The sequence below is a fragment of the Ovis aries genome, chromosome 12 (assembly GCF_016772045.2).
Source record: "Ovis aries strain OAR_USU_Benz2616 breed Rambouillet chromosome 12, ARS-UI_Ramb_v3.0, whole genome shotgun sequence".
Taxonomy (NCBI): Eukaryota; Metazoa; Chordata; class Mammalia; order Artiodactyla; family Bovidae; genus Ovis; species Ovis aries.
Window position 1 is genome coordinate 3,300,398 of NC_056065.1, and position 27,077 is coordinate 3,327,474.

At 46.9% G+C, this 27,077-nt stretch overlaps 1 protein-coding gene across 2 annotated transcripts in view; it reads right to left on the reverse strand.

The window, feature by feature from the left end:
* Positions 1–19,778: 19,778 nt before the first annotated feature.
* The window catches only part of NUCKS1 (nuclear casein kinase and cyclin dependent kinase substrate 1), a 32,076-nt gene continuing 24,777 nt past the window's right edge, over positions 19,779–27,077 (reverse strand). The window contains exons 6-7 of one of the 2 annotated variants that reach the window (XM_015099136.4): positions 26,407–26,553; positions 19,779–25,398 (exon numbers count right to left, since the gene is read on the reverse strand). In XM_015099136.4, coding sequence (XP_014954622.1) covers positions 25,199–25,398; positions 26,407–26,553 — 347 coding nt within the window. In that variant the 3' untranslated portion in view covers positions 19,779–25,198. Of the gene's footprint in view, positions 25,399–26,406; positions 26,557–27,077 lie in introns of both variants that reach the window. The other variant, XM_015099134.4, reaches the window with a different exon arrangement.

Below are 27,077 nucleotides of genomic sequence, written 5' to 3' on the forward strand. Positions count from 1 at the left end.
TATACTTAACGACTTACAAACATTTTCCCCAAGATCAGCAGGTTTGATTCTCACAAATACCTTTAAGGTAGGCAGGTGCCACCTCCTTTTACGGATGGGAAAACTGAGGTCAAGCACCTGCCCAGGGAGGCGGAGCTGAAGTCAGGGGGCCGAGGCCCCTCATCTGAGTCACTCAAGCCCTGGTTGCTGTGGTTCCCTGCCCGGCAGTAGAAGGCAGCGCCCAGAGCTCGCTCACTCATCTTGTTCCCGCAGCAGCAGCAGCAGCAGCAGCAGGTGGACGGAGCTGGGATCAGGAGGCCAAGACGCTCAGAGGGGTTTAGTTGCCAGCTATGCCACTACACTCTCCAGAGAGGGGGGAGGAGGGGTCTAGCGAAGGGCAGGAGGGCATGAGGGGAGAGACCCAGGCAAGAGGCCTCAAGGTCTCGTTCCCGTTATCCCCGTGGGCTGACTTCTCCACTGCAAGGCGGGACTGAAAGAGGAGACCGCTATCCCCACCAGTAGATTCTCTCACACTCTTTACTCAACCAGAGACGAGGAGGGCCAAACAAGAGGGAAAACACTAGAAGTGCAGCAAGAGGGATGGGAGTCTGACTGGAGGAGGGACTACCCTGGGCGCATGAGGTGAGATGTGGAATCTTGAATGTCCTTTCTCTAAAGCGTTCCGGAGTTCAGGGCAGTGCATCAGCCCAAGGATCAAGGGGAGCTTTTCTGCAACAGGCCCCACCCACAGGGTCTGCACTGGGGAGCCTGCCTGAGTGGGCAGCTTTGGCCACTCTGGAAGGGCTGACCTGAACGTGCCAGGAGTGGTGAGAGACTGACTTTTGGCAGGACTTACTGCTGTACCCAGACCTGTGTGTGTCTGCGGGGAAGGGGAAACTGATACTAACGTAAATGCCTATAAAGCCATTCTCACGGTCCTGCCCCTGATGCAATGCTCAAGATAATAAGCAAGAGAGTAATTAATAACTAGATTGTGAACGAGCCTCTGGCCTCAGGTTGTGGTACCACTTTTGCACAATCCGTCCCCAGGCCTGCAGAGAAGAGAGGCACAGATACACCTGGTTCAGGGGTGTGGGCTGGGTTGCCAGCCCCCAGACTCTGCAGCTCCTGGTGGCCAGGAGGAAGTCATGGGAGGGGCCCCTTGGCTGGGCTCAGAGGCCAGGAAATGGAGCGGGGAACAAGTCACAAAATCTCTACCCTGGAACGTGTTTGGTTTTTCTTCTCTTTAATTAATTGCAGAGTGCCTCCCAGGGCTGCCGTGTGCAGTTGTAGTTGTTGTTCACTTCACAAGCGCAGCTAGGCAAGGCTGGTGGTCACGCCTACCTTTGCCGAATTTGCACGAAGGCCCCTTATGGGCTGGCTGCAGCCCCTGCACCCGTGGCAGGCCAGGCACTCGCAGCTCAGGGACGCCTTCGGGCCTCTCCCTGCCCCTCTCCAGTGCCCTCTTCTCCTCCTACCCCATTTTATCTAATCTATGCCCACACCCAGAATGGAGTGTCTAGAGCCTTGGAGGGGTCCACAGATCACAAACGCTGGAGTTAGACTAACATGGGCTTGCTGGCCTCCCTAGAGGTGAACCTGGGGCAAATGACTGAACTCTGCTGCGGCTAGGTGGTCCCCTGCAAATGGGGAGGATCGTACCCATCCCCAGGGTTGTGTGAGAGTCAGAGAGGGCTTTGTGCTGTGCTTGACACAGAGCTCTGCATAGTTCCTGCCCTGTCCCCGTCTTCCCTGCCTCCTGCCCAGACTCAGGGCTGTGGCCAGTCTTCCTCAGTCTATGACAGTCAGGCTCCTTGCAGGTAAACGGCACAGTTTTCAAGGCACTCACGCTGACATCTCCCCCGTGCTCCCCACTCTCGGAGCAGTGGACAGGAAGGTGTCCGCGGTTTACAGGGGACCGGGGACCCAGCCCCGAGAGGTGGCTCACTGGGGGTGATGTGCCCGCAGAGCGGCAGAACTGGCCTTGAACCCAAGGCTTACAGCCTTGGTGCTGAGCTCCCAGTGATCACATGGGGTGGGGGTGGGGGGCAGTGAAGGTTCTAGAATTTTACCAACACCTTTTCAGAATAAAAGGGAAGAGAGGCGGGCGCCTCCTGAAATCCACACATTTCAACCTGTCCTCCTCCACCCTGCCAGCCCTGAGTGGGTGAGCAGCCCAAGAGAGGAGAGGACCAGGAGAAGCTGCTGCACCAGCCCTGGCGGGAAGCAGACCGCAACCTCCATCTAACTGCCGGGTGCCACCGGAAGGCCGGGCCGACAGGGCGATGCCCAGATCAGCCCACAGGCTGAGGCCCGATGTGATGTGGGCCTGTGATAGCGCCTCCGGAGCCTGCCAGCTGGGGAGCAAACCCTCCTCTCAAGGCCTCCAGCCCTTCCAGCTGCTCAGGGTGGGTGATGGTTAGGCTTTCAGAGGCGGTCAGCCACACGGGGCCCATCTTGCTGTTGCTGTAACGGCAGCCTCTCACCGTCTGGTAGGCGGTGTGGGCGCCAAGACCACAGCTCGGGCTCCATGGTTTCCTAAGCCAGTTCATGCGCGCCGTGTCGCTCGGTTCTCATGAAGACCTTGGCAGGCAAGCGCAGGACAGAAATGCCAACTTGGAGGAGTAGAAATGGACCTGCCAGGGCCGCACGGCCGAGAGCGCTGGGGCCGGGCCTGAGCCCTGGCCCCCTGTCTCCTTCTGAGGTGGGTGACCACAGGAGGTTGTGGATGCCGAGACGGAGCCCAGAGATAGGTCCCTGCCCTGCTCTCTGCTCCCAGGGGACGGCTTTCGTTTCCAGGAAAAGCCTCTTCTTTCTCAGGGTGAGCAGGACGGTGGGGCCTCCCCCTGGCCCTCCTGGTCCCCAGAGACTAGAAGAAGGAAGGAGAAGAGGGAAGGGATCTTTGGGGTGGTGCCCTTCGCACGGCCCCCCTGCCCAGCCCCTAGGAGGCAGCCCGACCCCCCACGCCCTCTGCACGGCCCCCGCCCCGCCCTGCCCCTAGGAGGCAGCCCCCCCTTGGTTTCCTGTTCACCCCCACGCCTCGCTCTGGGTTTGCTCTGTGCTCCCCTCCACCACCCGCCCCCAGGCCACACAGCAGCCTCTGGCATCTCCTGCCTCCTTCAGCCCTGAGTCCCTGCCACGAAGGGGGAGCCTCCCGAGGTGATTATAAGTTCCCCAGAGAGACAGGCCTGTCATTAAGAGCAGACTTCCCACATCCTCCAAGCAGCTAGCGCTCCTGTGTTTTCCTAAGAAGACTCTATCGGAGCTCTCACAGGCTGCTCTTTGGGGACCCCAGTCCGGACCTGGAAGAACTTCTGGGAGGACTGCCTTTGTCTTTGAAAGCTGACACCCCAGAAGTTAAGCCCCTTAACGTCCCCACCACCACCTTCTAGAAAGAAAGCAAAGGGAGGTCGGAGGAGCAGCAGCAGGGCGAGGGACTCTGGGGGGCTTCATTCTGGGGACGGTGCCCCCAAGGCTTACAGGTGTGCAGCCCCCTCGGTATCTCTCTGGACTCGGGGGCTGGCGCTGCCTTCGTGGCCGGGCTGAGACGGGCGTCAGCAAAGCGCAGCAGGGCGCCCCGAGGGAAGAGCAGTCCCCGGGTCTCGCTGACCTCCTTGTGGCCAGGCGGCCTCTCACACCAGCCTTTCACTTTTGAAAAGCAGCTAGGAGTCTGCGTGCATTTTCTGTAAAGGGTCAAATAGAAAATATTTTAGGGTGGCCTCTGTCACAATTCAACTTTGCCCTCATGGCATGAAAGCAGCCCCAGCCAGTGTGTAAACAAGTCGACAAGGCTGGGTTCTGATAAGCTTTATTAATGGACCCTGAAATTTGGGTTTTTCATACAGTATTTTTGTGTCAGAAAATGGCTTCTTTTTTTCCCAACCATGTAAAAATGCGAAAACCCTTCATCATTCATGGTCCAGACAGAAACTGGCAGTGCCTGGATCTGGCCTGCAGGCACGAGCTTTCTGTTCAGCTCTCCATTAGAGCTGCCCTGTGTGTCAGCCTCCTTAAATAAAAATGAAAGTTGGTAAAAGAAGTGAAGAAGTTAGCGGGTAACAGCACCTAAGCTCTATTTTACTGTCTTTGGATAACCATGCGGATTTATTTTTAAACCGGTGCTTCTTCCACATCTTATTTTGTGCTTTCATATAATTCTCTCACCCTCCCCACAGTCTTATGAAGCCACGTGGTAACACTTCCGTGTTACAGATGAGGAAAAGAAAATGCAAAGAGGCAAGGCAACTTGTCTGGAGCGACGCCGGTAATACACGGCGGAGTGCAGGTACAGACTTACACTTGGTTTTCTAGTCTCAGCAGCCAGCGTTCTGCCCACAGGTGGGCCTCTCTCTGACCGAATGCAACCTCAGGGGATTCATCTGTCCATCCAAGAAAGCATTGGTTAAGCCCCTTCTAGGTGCTGGGGACACACTCTAGGTCTCTCCATCTTGATGTGTGGAGGAACCCGCACATGGCTATGAAGGAGGTAAAAGAAGATGATGCGTTAGGGCGCCTTTAGGGAGGAGATGGCGGGGAGGTCCAGGAGGAGAGCACCCTCTGAGGAGGAGACACCGAGCTGGATCTGGAAGATTAAAGAGGAGCCCATCCCAGGAAGATCTGGGAGGGAAGGACTAGGCAAGAGGGAGAGCAAAGGGAAAGACCCTGAGGCAGGGCCAGCCTCTGAGGCAGGCGAGTGCCAGGAATGGGAAGAGAGCCAGAGCAAGGGAGGAAGGCAGAGGTGGGGTTGGATTGGCGGGTATGAGCGTGGACTTCACTCTGGCGCAGCAGGAGGGCACCACCAGGAGGAGCCAAGCAGAGGGGTGACATGATCGACTTGATAGTGTTCAAGCTCACTGTGGGCCGTCTGAGCTTGCCAGGGAGACGTATCAAGAACTCCAGTGAAAAAAGTGATGATGGGTGCAAAGACCAATGGACCAGAACCGGACAGTTGCTGACCGCTGGACCGGCTGTGCGGGGGTGGTCCCTGAATGGGTGGGAAGGGCTCCTTGTGACTGGGCACACCCGAGGGGGACTCCGCCTCCATCTCCCCTCTCCCGCCACAGAGAGCTGGCTTTGGGTTCCCCGTGTCATACAGCAAACTCCCACTGGCTATCTATTTTACATACGGCTGTTCTCTCAAATCAAACCACCCTCTCCTTCCCCCACTGTGTGCCCGAGTCTGTCCTATGTCTCTGTTGAAGAAAGAGTTAGTCATGCCCAACTCTTCCCGACCTCATGGACTGAAGCCAGCAGGCCCGTCTGTGTCTCCACTCCTTCCCTGTAAATGGGTTCGTCAGTATCATCTTTCTAGATTTCATATCTATGTGATTTATGTGTTAATATATGATATTTGTTTTTCTGTGTCTGACTTACTTCACTCTGTGTGATAGGCTGTAGGTTCTTCCACCTCATTAGGACTGACTCATATGCATTCCTTTTTATGGCTGAGGAATACTGGCTATGCCAAAGCCTTTGGCTGTGTGGATCACAATAAACTGTGGAAAATTCTGAAAGAGATGGGAATACCAGACCACCTGACCTGCCTCTTGAGAAACCTGTATGCAGGTCAGGAAGCAACAGTTAGAACCAGACATGGAACAACAGACTAGTTGCAAATAGGAAAAGGAGTACATCAAGGCTGTATATTGTCACCCTACTTATTTAGCTTCTATGCAGAATACATCATGAGACATGCTGGGCTGCAAGAAGCACAAGTCGGAATCAAGATTGCTGGGAGAAATATCAATAACCTCAGATACGCAGATGACACCACCCTTATGGCAGAAAGTGAAGAAGAACTCAAAAGCCTCTTGATGAAAGTGAAAGAAGAGAGTGAAAAAGTTGGCTTAAAGCTCAACATTCAGAAAACTAAGATCATGGCATCTGGTCCCATTACTTCATGGGAAATAGATGGGGAAACAGTGGAAACAGTGTCAGACTTTATTTTGGGGGGTTCCAAAATAAATAAAAGGGAAGTTATGACCAACCTAGACAGCATATTGAAAAGCAGAGACATTACTTTGCCACCAAAGTCCATTTAGTCAAGGCTATGGTTTTTCCTGTGGTCATGTATGGATGTGAGAGTTGGACAATAAGGAAAGCTGAGTGCTGAAGAATTGATGCTTTTGAACTGTGGTGTTGGAGAAGACTCTTGAGAGTCCCTTGGACTGCAAGGAGATCCAACCAGTCCATCCTAAAGGAGATCAGTCCTGGGTGCTCATTGGAAAGACTGATGTTGAAGCTGAAACTCCAATACTTTGACCACCTCGTGCAAGGAGTTGACTCATTGGAAAAGACTCTGATGCTGTGAGGGATTGGGGGCAGGAGGAGAAGGGGCCGACAGAGGATGAGATGGCTGGATGGCATCACCAACTCGATGGGCATGAGTCTGAGTGAACTCCAGGAGTTGGTGATGGACAGGGAGGCCTGGCGTGCTGCCATTCATGGGGTCGCAAAGAGTCGGACATGACTGAGCGACTGAACTGAACTGAATAGTCCATTGCATACGTGTACCATAGCTTCTTTATCCATTCATCTGTTGATGGACATCTAGGTTGCTTCCATGTCCTAGCTGTTGTAAATAGCGCTGCACTGAACACTGGGGTATACGTGTCTTTTTCAGTCATGATTTCCTCAGAGTATATGCCCAGTAGTGGGATTGCTGGGTCATATGGTGGTTTTATTCCTAGTTTTTAAAGGAATCTCCATACCATCTTCCATAGTGGCTGTATCAATTCATATTCCCACCAACAGTGCAAGAGGGCTCCCTTTTCTCCACACCCTCTGCAGCATTTATTGCTTGTAGAGTTTTTTGATGATGGCCACCCTGACCAGTGTGAAGTGATACTTGTTGTAGTTTTGAGTTGCCTTTCTTAATAATGAGCAATGTTGAGCATCTTTTCATGTGCTTATTAGCCATCTGCATGTTTTCTTTGGAGAAGTGTCTGTTTAGGACTTCTGCCCACTTTTTGATGGGGTTGTTTGCTTTTCTGGTGTTGAGCTGCACGAGCTGCTTGTATATTTTGGAGATTAATCCTTTGTCAGTTGTTTCATTTCCTATTATTTTCTTCTATCCTGAGGGTTGTCTTTTCACTTTGTTTATAGTTCTCTTTGCTCTGCAAAAGCTTTTAAGTTTGATTAGGTCCCACTTGTTTAATTTTGGTTTTATTTCCAGTACTCTAGGTGGTGTGTTGAACCTTACCTTTTGTCTCTATATAGAATCTTGCCCTCATTGTCCCCACTGCTTAATGCTGATGACTCTGTGTCTTTTGCTCAGTCCTTTCTTCAGATGGCGCCTCGCTTTTTGTTCCCTGTTGAGGGTAACTCCCGTCATTACTGTAATGCTCCCATCCTCCCTCTTGGATGGAAGTGCCAAAGTCAATTGTCTTCCGTCTCCAAGGAGTATTGACTGAGGACCCACTGTGTGCCCATGCAATGCGGACATTGGATAGAAAATCACTTGATATTCACATAAACTGAACATCCATAGCAGCCTTATTTGTAATAGCCCCAAACTGGAAACAACCCATATGTCCTTCAAAGGGTGAATGGTTAAATAAACTCTGGTACCAACATACCACAAATTCAGTTCAGTTCAGTCATTCAGTCGTGTCTGACTCTTTGCGACCCCATGAATTGCAGCACGCCAGGCCTCCCTGTCCATCACCAACTCCCAGAATTCACTCAAACTCAAGTGATGCCATCGAGTCAGTGATGCCATCCAGCTATCTCATCCTCTGTTGTCCCCTTCTCCTCCTGCCCCCAGTCCCTCCCAGCATCAGGGTCTTTTCCAATGAGTCAACTCTTTGTATGAGGTGGCCAAAGTGTTGGAGTTTCAGCCTCAGCATCAGTCTTTCCAATGAACAAGCAGGACTAGTCTCCTTTAGGATGGACTGGTTGGATCTCCTTGCAGTCCAAGGGATTCTCAAGAGTCTTGTCCAACACCACAGTTCAAAAGCAGCAATTCTTCTGTGCTCAGCTTTCTTCACAGTCCAACTCCCACATCCATACATGACTACTGGAAAAACCATAGCCTTGACTAGATGGACCTTTGTTGGCAAAGTAACTACTCCTAAACAAAAAGGAAAAATAGGGATGAATTATTGATGCACACAACAACTTGGGTGGATCTTCAGGGAATTATGCAGAGAGAAAAGCCAATCCCCAAAAGACACATGTGATGTGATTTCTTTTATATAGTATTTTTGAAATAAAACCTTAGAAATGACTCACAGAATAGTGCCTGCCAGGAACAGCGGGCAGGGATGGTTATAAAAGGGCAACACAAGGGATCCTTGTTCCCTGTTGTAACTTCAAAATCTGGATTGTGACAGCTCAAACATACACAGGTGATAAAACTGTATAAAACTAAACACACACAGGCACATGTAAAATGGAAAAGCTGAATAAGATTTGTGGATTGTATCAGGGTCAATATCCTGGTTGTGATACTATACTATAGCTTTGCAAATGTTACCTTTGGGGAAAAATGGGCAAAGTGTACAAAGAATGTCTCTGTATTATTGTTAGTAGGTTTTTGTCTGTGAATTTGCAATGATTGCGACAGAAAGAGAGAGAGAGAGAGATCTGCCTTCAAGGGGTTCCCGTTCTCCAGTCCTCTGCTGCTTTATCCAGTTCTGTGTTGATTGCAGCTGAGGTTTAATAATTGAGGGACTTTCTTGGAGGAGAAAGGGACGACAGAGGATGAGATGGTTGGATGGCATCACTGACTTGATGGACATGAGTCTGAGTAAATTTCGGGAGTTGGTGATGGACAGGGAGGCCTGGTGTGCTGCAGTCCATGGGGTCACAAAGCCTCGGACTCCGCTGAGCGACTGGACTGACTGAGGCATAATAAACAAGTGGGCAGGTTTTCCTCAGGAAAGAGGTTGCTGAATCGTCATCAAAAGACCACAAATGCAGCTTACCCTCACTCCTCTGCATGGTTTCCCCAGTCCCAGCCTCCCCACCTGTGGCATTTTTTAAAACAAAGAATTGGGAGACAGAGGCGTTGGAAGTTGGGGTAGGCAGCCCCGAGGTCAGGGTCAGGGTCAGCCTCCCCCGGGCTCCACGGCTGGCTCCCTCCCCGCTCGGCGGCTTCCTCCCTCTCGCTGTGGGTCTCGCAGCGACTGTGGATCATGGGATCTCTTCTCTCTGCGTCTCTTTGCGTCCATCTGTCTGCCTCACCGACAGAGGAAAGCAGAGAGGTGCCCGTAACCCTCACATCCTGGCCTCTGCCGCATGGGCGACCTTCCCCGAGAGGCGGCAGCCCAGCTGCTTCCTGCTCCCGTACCCGCCTCTCCGCGTGCTCACCTAGGATCCCACGAGGGGCGCTCTTCTGAACCCAGCCCCCGGGGACTGGGCGGGCGGAGGAGGCAGCCCCCGGGAGAGAGGAGGATCCTGCAGCCGCGTCCCGGGCCTTCGCCAACCTCCCCTCCGAGCCCGGGCCGATCCTCCCTTCCTTCTCCCAGTCCTCCCCCGGCCAAGCTCGAGCCGCGGCTCCATCCCCGGCGGCGGCTGCATCCCCGGCAGCAGCTGCGCGCAGCAGGCGTGGGGCAGCCACACCGCCCTCCCACCCGGGCAGCGGCTGAGGGCCTGTGAGGAAACATCTCCGCTTCCTCAGGGCCTCTTGGACTCCCAGCCCGTGTCCCCCACCTCCTCGCATCCTTCGCCAGGGTTTCCTCCCAGCACCCGCGTCTCTCAGCCCGGCGCGGAGGGGGATTCCGAGGCGCCTGCGTGGAGGAGGAGGCGCTCCGCGTCTCCAGGCCGGGTGGGGCGCCCCGGGCGAGGCCGGGGAAGGCAGGGGGAACTGCGAGCAGCTGCCTCCTTTCTTGTCCTTCCCATGATACCCGCGACGAGGGGGCACCGGGGACTTGGGTTTCCCAGCTCGGCCGGGAAACTATTTCCTTTCATAAAGAGGCATGTAATTAGCCTGGGGAAAAGGGAGGACCCCACAGTCAATGTGTCCTTCGGCTACACTGACGAGAGAGGAGGGGCCCCAGGGGGATGGGAAGCCCCCCTCCCAGCCTCTGCAACACACAAACCCTTGATGCTCTGCCTGTTTCTCTCGTATACACACACAGGCCGCACTCAAAAGAGAAATCCTAGGTGTGCTGGAATGAACGGAAGACCTTTGGAATCTTGTTGAGTTGGGAGCACACTGTGGTGGATTCAGGAGGCAGGCAGACACAGGGCGACCACGGCTACACACGACTTGCTAGAGGAAGGGTGGTCCCCTGGGATCCTTCCCTCCCGGCTTCCTGTTTCATGTCACTTCCCACTCATCGCCAGCTATTCCCCCAGGACCCAGACCTCACAGGCCTGCACTGGCCGGCGGTTGCAGCCTGTTCACGGAGGTGCGGCTGAAACTCCCGGGCCTCCCCACCCCCGCCTCTCTGCTCTATAGGAGCTGCAGCATTGAATCTGAGGGGGCTTGCGGGGGCTGAGTGGGCGTCCACACCACTCCCAACCCTCCCCCGCCCCAGCCCACATCGCTACAGTCCTATTTCCCAGTCAGAGCCTCTCTGTTAGATGTTTCTCTGTTTTCCACTGTGCGCCACTCCTACCCCTAACCAGAGAGGTCTGAGCAGTCAAGAGAATGTTGTTTCCAGACAGGCCTAGCCTGTTGCCCTTCGGGGGCACCGAGACATTTTGATCAGAGATCCCCATCTGGTTCTAGCCCCCAGTACCAAAATGTGCATAAGCAGCCTGTTGTTTGCCAGCTGTTTCATAGGACAAGTGTGAAAAAGTGCCCGGGAGGCACAGAGGGTGGGCAGCCGGGAGCCTTGAGACAAGGTGGCTGGGTGGTTCCCATCCCCTCACTTACTTGGATTGCCCCCTCATACCACCTCCAGCAGAAGGCACAGCCAGAGAAACTGCCGCCTGCCTCTGCAGCACGAATGAAGGGCACTCTGGTTCGAGAGCCGAGGCTGCTCCTCTTTCATATTAGTGATGCATGATTAGCTTCGAGTCCCCTGGAAATAGCACCATGAGGCCTCTAGGCTGGGCGGGCTCACTTACGACCCTTATAACAACCCTGAGAAGTGGATGTCACTGACACAGTTAACAGTCTGAGAAAACGGACACTTTGGGAAAGTCATCATCCTGCTGTCGGAGAACCAGAACTTAAACCCATATCCCCAACTTTCTGTCTAAAGTTGTTTTTCTTCATTATATATCTTCTAATCTATTTTTGGGAGAAGGCAATGGCACCCCACTCCAGTACTCTTGCCTGGAAAATCCCATGGACAGAGGAGCCTGGTAGGCTGCAGTCCTTGGGGTCCCTAGGACTCAGCGACTTCACTTTCCCTTTTCACCTGCATGCATTGGAGAAGGAAATGGTGACCCACCCCAGTGTTCTTGCCTGGAGAATCCCAGGGATGGGGGAGCCTGGTGGGCTGCCGTCTATGGGGTCGCACAGAGTCGGACATGACTGAAATGACTTAGCAGCAATCTATTTTTTGGGTCAATTCACTGCTTCCTGATATTTCAGCTAGAGGCAGAATATGGCTATTCTGGGGAATGGCAAAATGCAACCTGTCAAAGTTGGCCTTAGTCAATAAAAAAGTAGCTGGAAAAAAAAAAAAAAAAGAGGAGCAGAAGCTTGTGCTTGTCAGGCCATGTGCTCCGGGGCACCCCCTCTAGACCTCGGTTTCTTCCTTTGTAAATTGGGGATCGTGACATTACCTGGATCTCGTGGGACTGTTGTAAGGATTCAATGATAAAAGCCATGATAAATGTTCAAGATGATTCCTTGAACATAAACACTCAAAAACAAGAGGTATTCTCATTATGACTAATGTTGGAAGAAATACAGGGTTAACAGCCCAAATGAGTTCTCCAGGGTGAGATGTAGATTATTAAAGGTTGTTACTATGTATTTTCACTTTTGAACATGAACATCTGTGGTTTGTCAAAGACATTTTCAAGGTCCAGTGGTCTTCCCAGAAAGAATTTGAAAAAAAAAAAACAAACACCTTAAGACCAAGGCCTGGATCTGTAGGAAGTCCAAAAGCAGGCAGGATTCTTAAGGCGCAAGATAAAAAAATCAGAGGTACCAGACAGATGACAGCGGGATTCATTCCAGAGAAAAGGGCTGTTTCCATCTTTAGAGACTCTTAGAGAGGAATGAAGCATCTAGGGGTGAAGAAAATCATTTCCAGGAAAGGCAAATAAAGGTGCAGTTATGGGGTTTAATTGGTGCTATTGAGCCAAACAGATGGGTGCGATAACTGGCCTGTGGCAATAGCACCATCTAGGCCAAGTCGCCTTTCCAATGAGGAGAAAAGGGCAAGGGTCTGGTCTAGCTGATCCTTTGTCATGATTTAAACTAGCAGAGGTTCTCAAACTTCAGTGTGCGTTGGAATCAACCGGAAGGCTTGTTAAACCCCAACAGTTGGGCCCTGCTCCGTTTCTGATTCAATAGGCCTGAGATGGAGCTGAAGATTTTGCATTTTGAACAAGTTTCCAGCTGATGCTGAGGCTGTTGGTCCAAAGATCACATTTTGAGAACCACTGGTTTAAGCCCTTTTCCAGGGGCAGCCAAAGTGTATCAAATTGCAGAATCCTTAATATCTTCCTTTCCAACACATATAACAGTTGCATTTACTTACTAGCCGTCTAACTCCATCACATTGATTAGAAAATGAATACGTGCATTCTCAATTAAGAATTTTAAGAATGTGGAAAGCACAAAAAGAAATAAACACCCCATAACAAAGAAATCTCTTTGGAAAGTCTGACTGACACAAGCAAGAACTGACGTGGTCTATGCGGTGAGGAGAAGAACGGGGCTGAGGAAGGCAGGTCCCGGACCACTCACCCTGCGTCACCACTGGCTGCTTTTCTATTGAGAACCTGCCTTATTTGTCTGTCTGCCCCCAAGCCCACATTCTGACTCTGCGAGAATGTTGTGAAAGCTAAGCCTGAGGAGAAGAGGGCCATCCTGGTGCATAGCTCAGTTTCCTTAATACCACACTCTTAAGAGGGAACAAAATTCCAGTTCTCACGACCTTAAATGCTGACACTTTTCCAAAGTGCCTAATGAGGAGGAAGCATGTGTCATGCACATTAGCAGAGCTCAGAGATGCTAACTGCGTTGCGAAAAGTGAGAATTTTACTAAAGCCCAGATGACCAGTTCTCTCTCTTTAGGCGAGATAGCATGACAAGAGGAACTTGCAACTTCTGGGAGTTATTTTATCTACACGAGAAGCACAAATGATCTTCTTAAAAATCTGATGGAAGAGAGTGTTCAAGATAACAGGCTTCTGACCAGAATTTCCGTATTTTTAGGCTGACTGTTACTCAACTCACATGAATCAAAGTTTAAAAAAAAAGCCTCTTCCATATCTGTTGAAATTGCATCTTCCTTCCCCTCAGACTGAAGAGAATTTGTGGGGGAGGAGGGAGCATCTATCTTCTAGCTCATCCCTGCGGTCCGGTTGGCAAGATGCTCTTCAACTGCAGAAGGGCTTCCTGATAGGGGCCTTCTACAGAGAGCACTCTAGCAAGGCCCCAGTGTCATGAGAACACAGGATATCACACTGCAACAGCGAAACAGCTCAGCTGACCCCCGGGGGTCTGTTCCTGATAATAGCTCCAGCAGATAGTTTTGCGGCTTCCTTTCTGGTATTAAACTTGAAAAACCAAAGATACAAAAATATAGTGATTTCATACACCAGAAATATGCTCCTGACAAGTATTTCTCATCAGCTTTCCAGTGAAAATAAGCGTTCCCTCTTTTAAAACGCATGTCCCTTAACTAGAAGTACAGTTTGTAACTACTGGGTGGAATTTTTTTTTTCATGTGAGAAGCTGAAGAAATACTCACACCCCCATCAGTTCTGTGCACCCCCACTGTTAAAAATCCTTTTCAGGTTTCCTTGGTGGCTCAGTGATAAAGAACCCGCCTGCCAATGCAGGAGACACATGTTGGATCTCTCAAGGGGGAAGATCCCACATGAAGCGGAGCAACTATGCCCATGGGTCGCACCTAATGAGCCTGTGCTCCAGAACCTCAAAACCGCAACCACTGAGCTCACCTGTTACAACTACTAAAGCCCATGCCCCAGAAAGTGTGCTCTGCAGCAAGAGTTCAGTTCAGTTCAGTCGCTCAATTGTGTCCCACTCCTTGCGACCCCATGAACTGCAGCACGCCAGGCCTCCCTGTCCATCACCAGCTCCTGGAGTTTACCCACACCCATGTCCATCGAGTTGGTGATGCCATCCAGCCATCTCATCCTCTGTCGGCCCCTTCTCCTCCTGCCCTTAATCTTTCCCAGCATCAGGGTCTTTTCAAATGAGTCAGCTCTTCACATGGTTAAAGTATTGGAGTTTCAGCTTCAACATCAGTCCTTCCAATGAACACCCAGGACTGATCTTCTTTAGGATGGACTGGTTGGATCTCCTTGCAGTCCAAGGGACTCTCAAAAGTCTTCTCCAACACCACAGTTCAAAAGCATCATTTCTTCGGTGCTCAGCTTTCTTTATAGCCCAACTCTCACATCCATATATAACCACTGGAAAAACCATAGCCTTGACTAGACAGACCTTTGTTGGCAAAGTAATGTCTCTGCTTTCTAATATGCTGTCTAGGTCGGTCATAACTTTCCTTCCAAGGAGTAAGCGTCTTTTAATTTCATGGCTGCAATCACCATCTGCAGTGATTTTGGAGCCCCCCAAAATAAAGTCTGACACTCTTTCCACTGTTTTCCCATCTATTTGCTATGAAGTGATGGGACCGGATGCCATGATCTTAGTTTTCTGAATGCTGAAATTTAAGCCAACTGTTTCACTCTCCTCTTTCATCAAGAGGATCTTTAGTTCTTCATTTTCTGCCATAAGGGTGGTGTCATCTACATATATAAGGTTACTGATATTTCTCCCGGCAATCTTGATTCCAGCTTGTGCTTCCTCCAGCCCAGCGTTTCTCATGATGTACTCTGCATATGTTAAGTAAGCAGGGTGACAATATTCAGCCTTGACGTACTTCTTTTCCTATTTGGAACCAGTTTGTTGTTCCATGTCCAGTTCTAACTGTTGCTTCCTGACCTGCATATAGGTTTCTCAAGAGGCAGGTCAGGTGGTCTGGTATTCCCATCTTTCAGAATTTTCCAGTTTACTGTGATCCACACAGTCAAAGGCTTTGGCATAGATCAACGAGAGAAGCCACCACAAGAAGCCCGAGGACCGTAACTAGAGAAAAACCTGTGCAGCAGTGAAGACCCAGCACAGCCAAAAATAAATAAAATTATTTTTAAAAATAAAAATAAAAAAAACTTTCATTAGAGTAGACTTGGGAATTATTGTCACTCTTCCTTCCCCTCTAAAGCCACGCTACATTGGGGCTGGTTAAAATTTACCCTTTTGCAAAAGTGTTCTTACTAATAAATAACTCATTTGTACTTCAGAGACAAAGCTAAAAGGATTTCAGTTTGGCATGAATGAGGTTTTCACCACCCCTGTACCTTGCCTAGAGGCACACTACTGCTTTTGTTTGAGGCCGGTTAGTCTACAACTTAGGTTCAAGGCATTAGGGACACACAGCCTCATTCAGGCTCATAGCATCCCTTTGAAGCAAGGAAAGTCAGTCAGTCCCGTTGTATAAAATGGAGAATCGCGCATGGGGTATGGAGAGATGAGGGGCTGGGTAGGTAAGTGACTAGCCTAAGATCACTCTCTGAGCTGATCTGCTTGATCAACAATCAGCCACAAAGCTTTTCTTAAAGCAGGTAGGAAAGATGAGGAAAGATGACATGAGGCTTCAATGAAAGGGAACTCATGCTTTAGTGGGCGTTATGTACTATTCTCAACTCTGCTGTTAACATCTGTTACACTTTTTATACAAGGCACATGCATTTCCTGGAACAATCCGGTTTTAAGTGTTTCACACGTTAGTTCCTTAACTATAAAAATATCACAGAAATGCTAATACTCTGAGATCCAGACTGTATCTTAGACGGTTTTTTCCAGTGAGGAGTAGGACAAAACTTCATGACAGCACAGGTCCCAATTTTGGGCTGGGAATATCGTCACCATAATTTTCATCGTTGAAAACTGCTGGCTAATTCAGAGGTAAACTCCAGAAGCAACAGATGAGCTAGAAACTCTCATTGGCACTGTCTGGCAGTAGCAGCATGTCCCCCTTAGACTTGAATCTCCCAGAGCAAGGCATCTGCTTCTCAGTGGCGGCCCAGGACACTGACTTCCTCAGTTAGTGACCCATGAGCCAAAGTTTCGGTCTTGTTGCTTCAGTCGAGGGCATGGGAAGAGAAAGAGGGAAAGCAAGATTAGAAAAGGAGTGACTTGCTTTGTAATGACCCAAGACTAGCCCGTTGTGCAAGGTCTAGGGCAACAAGCACGGCCTTTGACTGGGCACCGTGTGTGCGCATATCCTGTGCACCTGAAGTCACAGCAGCAGCTCCCTACAATGGAGCTTTGGAGTCTAAGCTCTGCATTGTTCCAGGTTTGCCAGGAAACGCTATTCATCTTGCACACGGGCCAACTGTGTGACTCTACCGGACAGGTGGTTCCCCAATGACTTCTAGGGCTACCTGATTCATGTAGAAACAATATATTTGCCTCAAACACACTAACCCCATAGACACTGTTTATTCACCAAAAAAGAAGAGAGATGGTGGTAAATTAGGTCAGAGGCAGAAGACTGAATCCGGGAGCCTAGAGTCTGTCACCGAGATGTGGCCTGCATTAGATATGAAGTCAGGTTACCAAAGCCCCAGCTCATGTTCCAGGATCCACCCAGAATGTCAACTGAGCCCTCTATGACTCCTAAAGACATCCCGTGTCTTAGAAAAGCGCTTTGCTATTTCATTTTTCTAAACTACATTAGAGGTAAAACTGCATTTTTAAAATGACCAGGATCTTATTTCATTAAGTCAAACTAGACAATCAATTTATAGTCACAAAGTGAGGATTCAGTGTATGTAACCGCCTCTAAAGTTTTTGGGTAAAGACAAGTGTTTCATTGTCAACTTATTAATTATATCACTGTACACATTGAGTTCATTGATGAGAATCAATTTTTACCACATAACTAATCTAGTTACCAAACTGGTAGTCACCCTAAGATTTAGGTCACTGATTTCCTTGTACTGGTGACTTTCTACCTCCTTCAGAGCCTTACCTAATCCATTTCTCCCCATCTCTTGTAATCAGGAGAGCCTTATGCATCCATGTTCCTGCCCAAGGTGGGCAAAGTGTTATCTACTAGACATGTTACATATCAGCCAAGGAAGTGGTCTTACACATGCTAAGAAAAGGGTGTGTGTGCCTCCTTCCTACCAGGCTCCTCCGTCCATGGGATCTTCCAGGCAAGAGTACTGGAGTGGGTTGCCATTGCCTTCTTCTTATGCTATCATATCTTAAAGTAATTATTTTCTTTACTAGGGTGTAAACTCTGGCTGCGCTCTCATTCCCTGACCCCAGAATCAACACGCATTTATTTCACAATATTTGTCCAGGACTTTAACACTGAAACAGGAGGTACACCCATGAGCAATGCTGATTGCTCCTGGTGGGGCCCCGGCCAAAACATGTCAAATGGGTACCTGTCCATTCCAGTAGAATAATGCAGGGAAAGAGAAGCATGCCTTCAAGGTAAAGGAACACACAGTACCATGTTGCTTTGAAGTCTCAGTAATTTTGTCCACAAGCATGTCATCAGTGCTACTTGTGCAAAAAGATGAGGCTTTTGAGCTGGAGGGCAATTTTAAAAGACAATACTTGTTTCCAAACGGGGCCAAGAGTTCACAGCTGCTTTTTCGAAATCTCAACATATACTTTCATCTTGAGACCATTATGCACAAAGGTTTTGGGAATTGTTAAGGGAATATAAGCAGACAGATATGCGTGAATCAAGAGATCCTATTTTGCACTGAAAATCAGAAAATGTTACTGCTGCATACACTAGAATCTTAAGCAGGCACACTGATCACAGGACATCGCTAACACAAGCAGATGGTAGTGTCTCGATACTGCGAGCGTTGAGCCCAGGGCAGTATGGAAAGAGGTAAGGAGTGGGCTAAGCATATGGAGGACACCGCCCTCTACTGGCAAAGGGTGAGAGCGGCAGTCAAGATAACATTTTTCTCTATGTAGTCACTACCCTAGAACACAATCAAAGATGAAAGAAAGGAAAGCGTTTCACATAAGCTGAAGCTTCCTGTCTAGGGACCACAGGGATTTTCAAGTAAATTTAAGCATTTAGTGAGAAATTTTCATATTTCATTGAAAAGAAAATTTCCCATTAAATCTCTGATGTAACACTGCTCGAGTATCACCTTTACTTAGTGATGCTGCTGCCAAGTCGCTTCAGCTGTGTCCGACTCTGTGCGACCCCACCGACGGCAGCCCACCAGGCTCCCCTGTCCCTGCGATTCTCCAGGCAAGAACACTGGAGTGGCTTGCCATTTCCTTTTCCAAGGCATGAAAGTGAAAAGTGAAAGTGAAGCTGCTCAGTCGTGTCCGACTCATAGCAATCCCATGGACTATAGACTATCAGGCTCCTCCATCCATGGGATTTTCCAGGCAAGAGTACTGGAGTGGGGTGCCATCGCCTTCTCCAGTGATGCTGAGGAATATATTAAAAAGTTTATCATCAGTACAAAGGAGCTGGTTTTAGAACCAACAGCTGTGACAGTTTAAAGAATGACCTGATCCGAAGCCTTGTCACATACTAGCCACATTAAATCACATTCTACCTGAAGCAATTTATTTTCTACAAAATTGGAGGAACATCTGAGCAATCTCAGTTGTTGGGAAGACTGAAAGGGGTACTACGTAAATAGAAATGCTTCATAGGCAGAAACCAATAGGGTACTGTTAAGTGATTATCCTTCTATCAAAAATAAATTTTTAAAAATGCTCAGTTTTTTACATGAGCTGCAACGTTAAATTACTGTAGAGTAATGCTCAGATAGGAGTCGAGGGAGGGAGGGAGTTCCAAACGTGTCTCACCAAATATAAAGTACACCTCTGGTGTTTGTTGCCCTGATGGCCTTTGAAGTCCTGTAAACCAGACTATTTCTTCAGCACTGTGCTCAAGCAAAAATCTGATGTTAATCATAAAACAGCGACAGGAGGAAAAGTGGCTGGTCAACATTCTTAGGAAGTAAACTTTGGCTTGAAACAGACAACTCTATAAAAAATAAATGCCAAGTTAGCTAGTCACTAAAGGGTAACAGCATGCAAAAAGCACTTAATGTCAAAGCCAAGGTGAGTTTGTATGTGAATTACGTTTGGATGACAAGGCCCGAATGTCAATCAGGGGAAAGGTTGAAAAGGATAAAATCTCTAATACCTACAGTATCTTGTACTATATTCTCCATCAAAGAGGTAACAATAGTTAACTGTAAACTGCAAGATAGTGTAATTCTTACAGGTATTTGAAATTGAATGCAAATGTCTATTTTACACATATAAACATTATTCTTCATTACATATGATTGTTGAAAGGATTTTGCCCTCGTAAGACTTCATAACCTGGACATGAACGTGAGAAAAGACACTAACTAGGCTTCCTCCTGCACCCAGCTTCCTGCTCCCTTGATTAATCAAAAGTTAATGAGTCTGTTTCTTGATTCCTAACTCTAGTCCTAGTTAAGACAAAACATACGTTTCCTGTTACCAACAACAGTGATGGTCACTGCTAAAATAATTCTTTCATCTAGCAGTTTCCCCCTAAAGTCAAATTAGACTGGGAGGTGCCAGGCCAAGGTGCCCAGTTGTATAGTAAATCAGTGTATTTGCTTGAGTATTACAAGAAGTACACAGAGCACGCATCTGGGTTACAAAAGCCCTTTTATAAAGCCATTTTTAAACAAAACAAAAAAAGTTTACAAAAGAAAAAAGATACAGAAAAAGAATAACTTGCTTCATATGTCCCAAAAAGAGAAAAAAAATAAAAGGGACAATGCCAACATGCTCAACAATAAAGTGTTCTTTTTTCTTACTTTTTAATACAAAATACAAGCAAAGGATACACATACTTAAAACAGAGCTCAGGACAGACACGCAGCCCTGGAAACCCTTCAGGAAGAGAAAGCAGGAGTTTGTCTTTGTTTATGCAGATACATACAGAGACTGGGATATGTAAAAATTAAGTATCACAAAAGACCATCGCACAAGTCTACCAATGCATGTTGCATCTAGAAGTCACGGACATGGTCAACAAAATCATGTTCACTTCAACCCCCATTTCATTTAAATTAAAAGAAAAAAACCTTTTAAATAAGTGGTTACATTCAAACTTTTAACTTCCTTAGTACCATGCTGCAGGGATCAGCACTGTTAAGGTGCTGCGAGAACGCCCAGCCCTCTGGTGTCTGATCATGTATTCCCAGCAACATTACAGTCTTGAGGGGCGCCCGGGTCTCAGCCCATGGACAATTCCATACATTTAAGCAGGTTCTTTTCTTTCACCCTTCCTGCTTCTAGAACATAAACGGTTAAGGACCTCAATTAAGGAAGGCTGGGAATTTTAGAGCTGGCAAAATGAAGTCTGAAAGATGAATCAAGGCCAACAATGACTGAGCACCTGGCTGCTGCTTAACCTGGCAAATCTTAAGAGTCGCTACTTCAACCTTGTGGGAATTAGGGGTAAAAGGTTTGCTGCAACATGTTCTTGGTAAACAAACTAAGTAGAGCTCTTATTTACAAATCTTGTAACAAATACTTCTGGAGGGAAAAAAAAAGAATTCACTGATTTCCAGAAGAGAAAGTTTTAATTGCCAGACATATAACAAACACACACTCACACACACACCCACACAATACTTCAGGGATTTTTATACAAGTTATTTAGGGCATAAACTGAGTACTATACCCCTACAACCCATCAAAAAAGGAACAACAACAAAAAAGTCCCAATTTTGCCCTCCCCCCATAATCTAGAAAACCCTCCCTTCACCCCGATGTACAAAGTGTATGCACGATGGTGGTGCCCCACCAGCCACACAAAGCATGCCGCACAGATGCCACCAGTCCAGTCACTCCATGGCATGGCAACAGGCAGGTTTACAGGGGTTTTTTCCAATAGTGGTTAATACACAGAAAGCACCACTGTGAATTCTGAATTAGGCTTTGAGAAAAAAGTGTAACTAGGGATTTGGGAGTCAAGAAAACCTATTTTGTATCAAGCTTATCTCAAGAAAAAGGGAAAATGGGCTGCGGATTGAAATTTGGCTTGAAGTAGTTTGACATCCCAAAATTCAAATAAACTAACTCCTTTTCAAATAAACCTAGCTCCATGCACAGAGAAAAGGACAACTCTCTAACCTCAAGAGCTATCCCTTGACAGAAAATGAATATTGCTTGTTCTATCTGAATGTCATAAAAACCGGAGGCCAGGCTTCTGCCTTTCCAAACTGCTATGGTGACAGCTTCCTCTAGGCACAGCTACTGGTGATACAGGCACAGAAAGAAGTGTTCCAATCAAAACTCCCTCTTCATAAAAGCCACGATGGTCACCTGACCTTTCACACAGCTTTCCCTGCAGCTCCTGGGATTAATTTCTGCTCCCGCCTTTCTGACACCCTCAAAGCATCTTCTACAGAAAAGGAAAAGGAAAACCAGGCACTATTCCCTTCCCCAGTAAGGACTCTAAAACTCACTGTCACTTCAATGTTTGCAGCAAACAAACCCCAAAAAACCAGCCTCAAAAAAGTGTCAAGTTCAGTTTAGTTGATCGTATCTGTAAGAATGTCAAACACTTCAATGGACTGTTAACCTCGAATTCCACTCTTGATTAGTTACCTGTAAGAAAATGCTGTTTGAACCAGTACCAAGAATAAGTACTGAACTGAGGGCTGAGCCTGGAACAAACCAGTTATTATGAGAAAAAATAAAAAAGGTTACCAAAAGCTCCATAATGGAAAATCAACTACTATTCTTCCGGATGCAAAGATTTCCACTCACTACTTCCCTAGAAGAGGAAAACACCCATGAATTTTCCTACCTGGACTCAATAGGGAGCAGAGATATGAGAGGCAGAAATGTTTTACAACGCAGGACAAAGCTACCCTTACGAAAACTAACACGTATCCTCCGAGCCCACTCCATTGATTACAGTCTGAGGTGGGGAAGGCGAAGAGCAGCAGCAGGCTATAGCAGGTATACAAGGTGCAGGCTACCTAGCTCTGTGTGTGTGTGTTTGGGAGGGAGGTCTGAGAAAAGCATCTGAAGAACTAGAATGTAGTGTCAGTCAGCGTAGCTGCCGAAATCCGTGTTCCAGAGGTAACCCTAACAGAGCTAACGGAGAACTGAGATAACACCGATAAGCACTTTCAAAGGGAATGTCCCGCCTCCTGAGCAGCTGCAAACCAAGACAGCAGCACTGCCGCCGCCGCCTCCTCAGAGGCGCTCTAGAGAAAGGGGGCATTTAGCCAGGGGCGCTGCCAGTGGGCAGTCACTAGCAGCCCGTCCCATAACCTGTCCCGACACCACTGTCAGCCTGACTCCTGAGCACCTGTTCCCAGCTGAGACGCCACAGCTGTCCTGGTTGCGTGCGTGATTTGAGGGGAAGACCAGAGTGTTTTAAATCATCAGCAAAACTGGAGAAAACAAAGGTCATTCAGAGCCTGTCTCTCTTGGGGACACAGATCCTTTTTTCCAGTCTATTAGAAATATACATTTTATAATCTCATGAATTAACCTTTAAAAAAGGGATCCCAAACAAAAAGCATAACCAAATGCACACAAATAACCTAGAGGATGCGATTACTCTAAAGGATGTGCATATATCACAGAAACGTTAGTGCAGATTACTATAGTAAAGAGACTGTTACATAAAATACTAAGGCTAAAGTTTTAAAAGACCCTTCCCCCTAGTCTTTGAGAGGAAAGCACACGTTACTAGGAATGTTAAGACTTAGTTATAAACCCCTAAAAACAGAAGTGCATGGTGGAAACACTGATAGGTTTTTTAAAACCTGTGAACACAAACCTTCTTGTTAAAATACCTGAACAAACCAATAAAGCAAACAGAATAGTCTTTAATACCGCATTACAAAGTTCACAACTGTAAAGTCAACCATCATGAAAGATAATAGTCCAATTGCTACTTATGTTCAAGTTTTACATATTTGGCTGAGTACTAAAATCTCCAAATTCATTCTTTAACCTCCACAGTGCAACAGTGAAACGACACTCTGCCACTGGCGCTTTCTTTAAAAAAAAGAAAAAAATCAGAGTAAGGATATTCCTTACAGTGTCTTAAAACCACTCCTTAAATAACCTTTTTTCTATGAACATCTGTAGGAAAGCCAGGTTGTTTGAGAGAAAAATATGCTGTAACAGCAGATAGATAAAAAGGCAGAGGTTAAATTTCACTAATTTTTCAGTTTATCAGCACACTGTGTCCTGTGCTAAGTTGCTTCAGTCGTGTCCGACTCTGTGATCCTATGGACTGCAGCCCGCCAGGCTCCTCTGTCCATGGGATTCTCCAGGCAAGAATACTGGAGTGGGTTGCCATGCCCTTCTCCAGAGGATCTTCCCAACCCAGGAATCGAACCCTGATCTCCGGCGTTTCCTGCATTAGAGGCAGTTTCTTTACCCACTTAGCCACCTGGGAAGCCTGTTAGCACACTAAGACCCCCTAAACCTTGCCCCCATTAGCTCATGGTATCAGAATGTGGGGAAGCAAACCCACCGATCTGTCTCCTGACTACCTTCATCAGGCGTGCAACCGGTCTGTTGCCCACTGCACACAGGCCTCCTGGATGCATGGTTTCTCCCGCTCTGCAGAGCCCCGTAAACTGCTGCTGTAAGCGACATGCGGTCAGCAAGGGCACCGGTATAAAGACAAACGCTAACTGAACAGTGTCGGAGCAGCATGTCACATACTCCCATCAAGTACAGGATATGAAGTGCAGAACCGAACCAGGAGAAACCATGTCCTGGAGCAGGGCTGGTGGGCGCTGCGAGTGGGCTGTGCAGGAGTGCCCTGTGCACTAGCGGGAAGCCAAGAGACGCGCTCCACACCTTGTCTCTACCAAGAGACGGGAAGAACGGGTCTGACAGGAAAACACTCTACCCCTCAGTAAAAGCAGAGCATGGTTCATGGACTCTGAGTGCACATTTATAGCATAAAAGAATTTCAATTCTCTGTTTCCATAAAGCAAAAATCTCAAGTCTTTGTGATTGAGTTTCACATTAACTGGCACTTTATTTTGCTTAAAACCTAAACATTGTCAGTTTGAGAAGAAATCCACTGTGATATATAGATCTCCCCATTTTAATTCTAGGGTTTCTTCTTTTGATCCTTGGTAAAATTTTTTATTCAAGAAACAGAATAGATACATATATATATTTAAAAACAGGAACCATTAGAGAATGAAATAGGAAATCAAGCAAGATTTGAGTTTTGGATAGGAAATTAAGAAAGATTTAAGTTTTGGCGGCCCTTGCTTTTTTTTAAAGTTCTTTAAAGACTGTAGCTGAATAAAAGGATCACTGGCTCCGAGTCTCCTAGAGATAACAAGTGATGAAACTAAAAACAAGCAAACCTATATCCCCAAACAGGGTCAGGTAACTTCAGTTCCCTGCCCCCACAGTATAAAACATGAATACCTTTAGTAGCAGTTCAGAATTCATCTTTATCTCCTACCTGCCCCATCAGTGGAAGTTTAACATCATGATTTTTTAGACATCCGTATTTTTGTATATAGAATATAAACTTGTATTAGATGACAATTGATTTTTTTTAAAATTCAGGTAGAGAAAGAAGCAATAACTTTTAACTAAAACCTTCTACATTTTTTGATTCCTGTTCAACTTGCTACCATTTAGCAAAAAGCAAAATTTTCATAGTGTTTACCTCAAATCTTATTGCTTTACAACTGTGGCATACCCTCCATTAAAAATAAAAAGATGAAGCAGTCAATCCAGTGATTAATTTAACATGGCTTTCATTGGGAAAGGGGGGGAGGGGGAAGAGGGGGTCATGACGAAGAGACCAATAGACAAAAAAGGTAAATTAAACATACAATGCTTTTCTTTAAAAAAAGAAGAAAAAGAAGAAAAGAAGAAAATGTTATTTTCAACAAAAGGGAAAAAAAGCATTGAAAGCCCATGAGTCAAGCCATAGCCAAAACCATATTCTATCTTAAGTAGCTTTTCTTTTTTTTTTCCCTCTTTTTTTTTCTTTTTTTCTCTTTTTTTTTTTTTGTTTTTTAAATAAAATCTCTCCCCAGACCATCATCACTTTTAATCTTCCCCAGACTGGGCTTCATCTTCAGACCCTTCATCCCCAGATTTCTCAGGTGGAGGGCTTGAAGACGTTTTCTTTTCCAGAGGGCTTTCTGGTTCCTCATCTTCTTCTTTGGGAGAAGGAGTCTTTTCCTTTGATGCCTTTGAAGCTGTGGGGCGACCCACTTTCCCCTTGCCTTTCACAGGACTTGGCGTCACTGAAAGAAGAAAAATACCAACTAGGGGAAGGGAAGAAACATCTAATGTTTTTAACAAAAATCAGCTACAGAACAATCTGTAAGAAAAAAAATCAAAAGACGACACTCTGACTTACCGAAAATGAAGGTGGGTACTGGTTTTCAAACACTTTTAGCCAACACTACTATGTTAACAGTAATGTTTGTAATAAAGAAACAAGATGCTATAGGAACCACATAACATCCTTAGTGGCTTGCAAAACTGTCAGTTGTTTATGTTTAAAACTTGAGTGAAGAAGAGGGGATGCAACTTAACCAGAATAGAAAGCCGTCAAATACCTGTTATTTTTAAATTTTTTGGCCATGCTGCATGTGGAATCTTCATTCCCTCACCAGGGATCGAACTCGTGCACACTGCCCTGGAAGCTCAGAGTCTTAACCACTGGAGGGTCAGGGAAGTCCCCATCAAGGAACTTTTAATACTTTCATCATTATCAAACAGTAAGACATGATTAATAAAAGTTCTATTTGCCAGAATTTAAAAAAAAAAAAAAAAGGCAAATCCAGCTTTCTGATTTAATGACAAACCAGCTTCACCCAGAAGAATATCTGACAGAAACCACAAGGGCTCAAAAAAAATGAACCTATGCTGTCAAGAGTGATTTCATTCTCTGTACAAATCAGAACAGTTAAATATATTACTGTAGGTATGTATTTTCACAATTTTCAGTCTTTAGTAGCTGCTGGGATTGTGATATCAGTGGGAAAAAACAGGCAGTAATAGCTAAGCTGGTGCAGTGTGAATAGGTTATTCCCAAATCTTGCCTTCTATACAGCATTAGCTGAAGAGCAGGGCCAAGCCGCCAGACTCCTGGAGGGGCTGGAGCCCTTACTAATAAGTGAGTGACACTTCCAGGCACAGGAGACAGGGTCCCTTTATCTTTGTTATGTGCTCACTATCAAGCCCTACTGAAGGATTTCTGTAGAGCACGTTCATTGGTGACTTAACCTGACCTCTGCAGAGCTCACCTGTGGCCTTTAGCCTGGGCTTCGGCATTTTCTTTTCTTTTCTCTCAGGCTTCGACTTCTTAACCATCTTTTTGTTTTTCTTTTTTGAACTGCCATAGTCACTATCATCATCGTCTTCTACTAGGAAATCCTCATCACTGCCGGAATCTTCTGAGAGGAAAGAAGAATTTCAACGTCCAACTTAATGTATACATCCTTCCAAGTGAGCAAAGGGAGAGAGCGCTAAGAATGGAGGATGGGATTTGGAAGTCGGACACTCTTGGGTTCTATTTGCAGCTCTACTACCAATTCGGCTGGAGCTGTCATTGGCCCCACCTGTAAAATGGTTTAACATGCACATGAGGGTTCCATGACTGACTGGTTTGAAGAGGAGGCAGAAAAACAGGAAGAGATTAGGCTTAATGTGGATAAAAACTGAAGTCATCAAATGACTCTTGGTAGTTCTACATTTTCCATATAGTCCTGATAAGACCAGGAAAATGAAAGTGAACTGATGTGGTGCGTTTGGCACAACTATAAACAAAGTAAGAAACATACATACAAAGCAAATATACATACAATTAATTAATCTGACTAACCTGTGAAACACCTAAATTCTGTTAACACCTGTTTTGCAAGGAGATGTCTACACCTTTCTCCACGAGGACAAAATACAGATCTTAACCACAGTA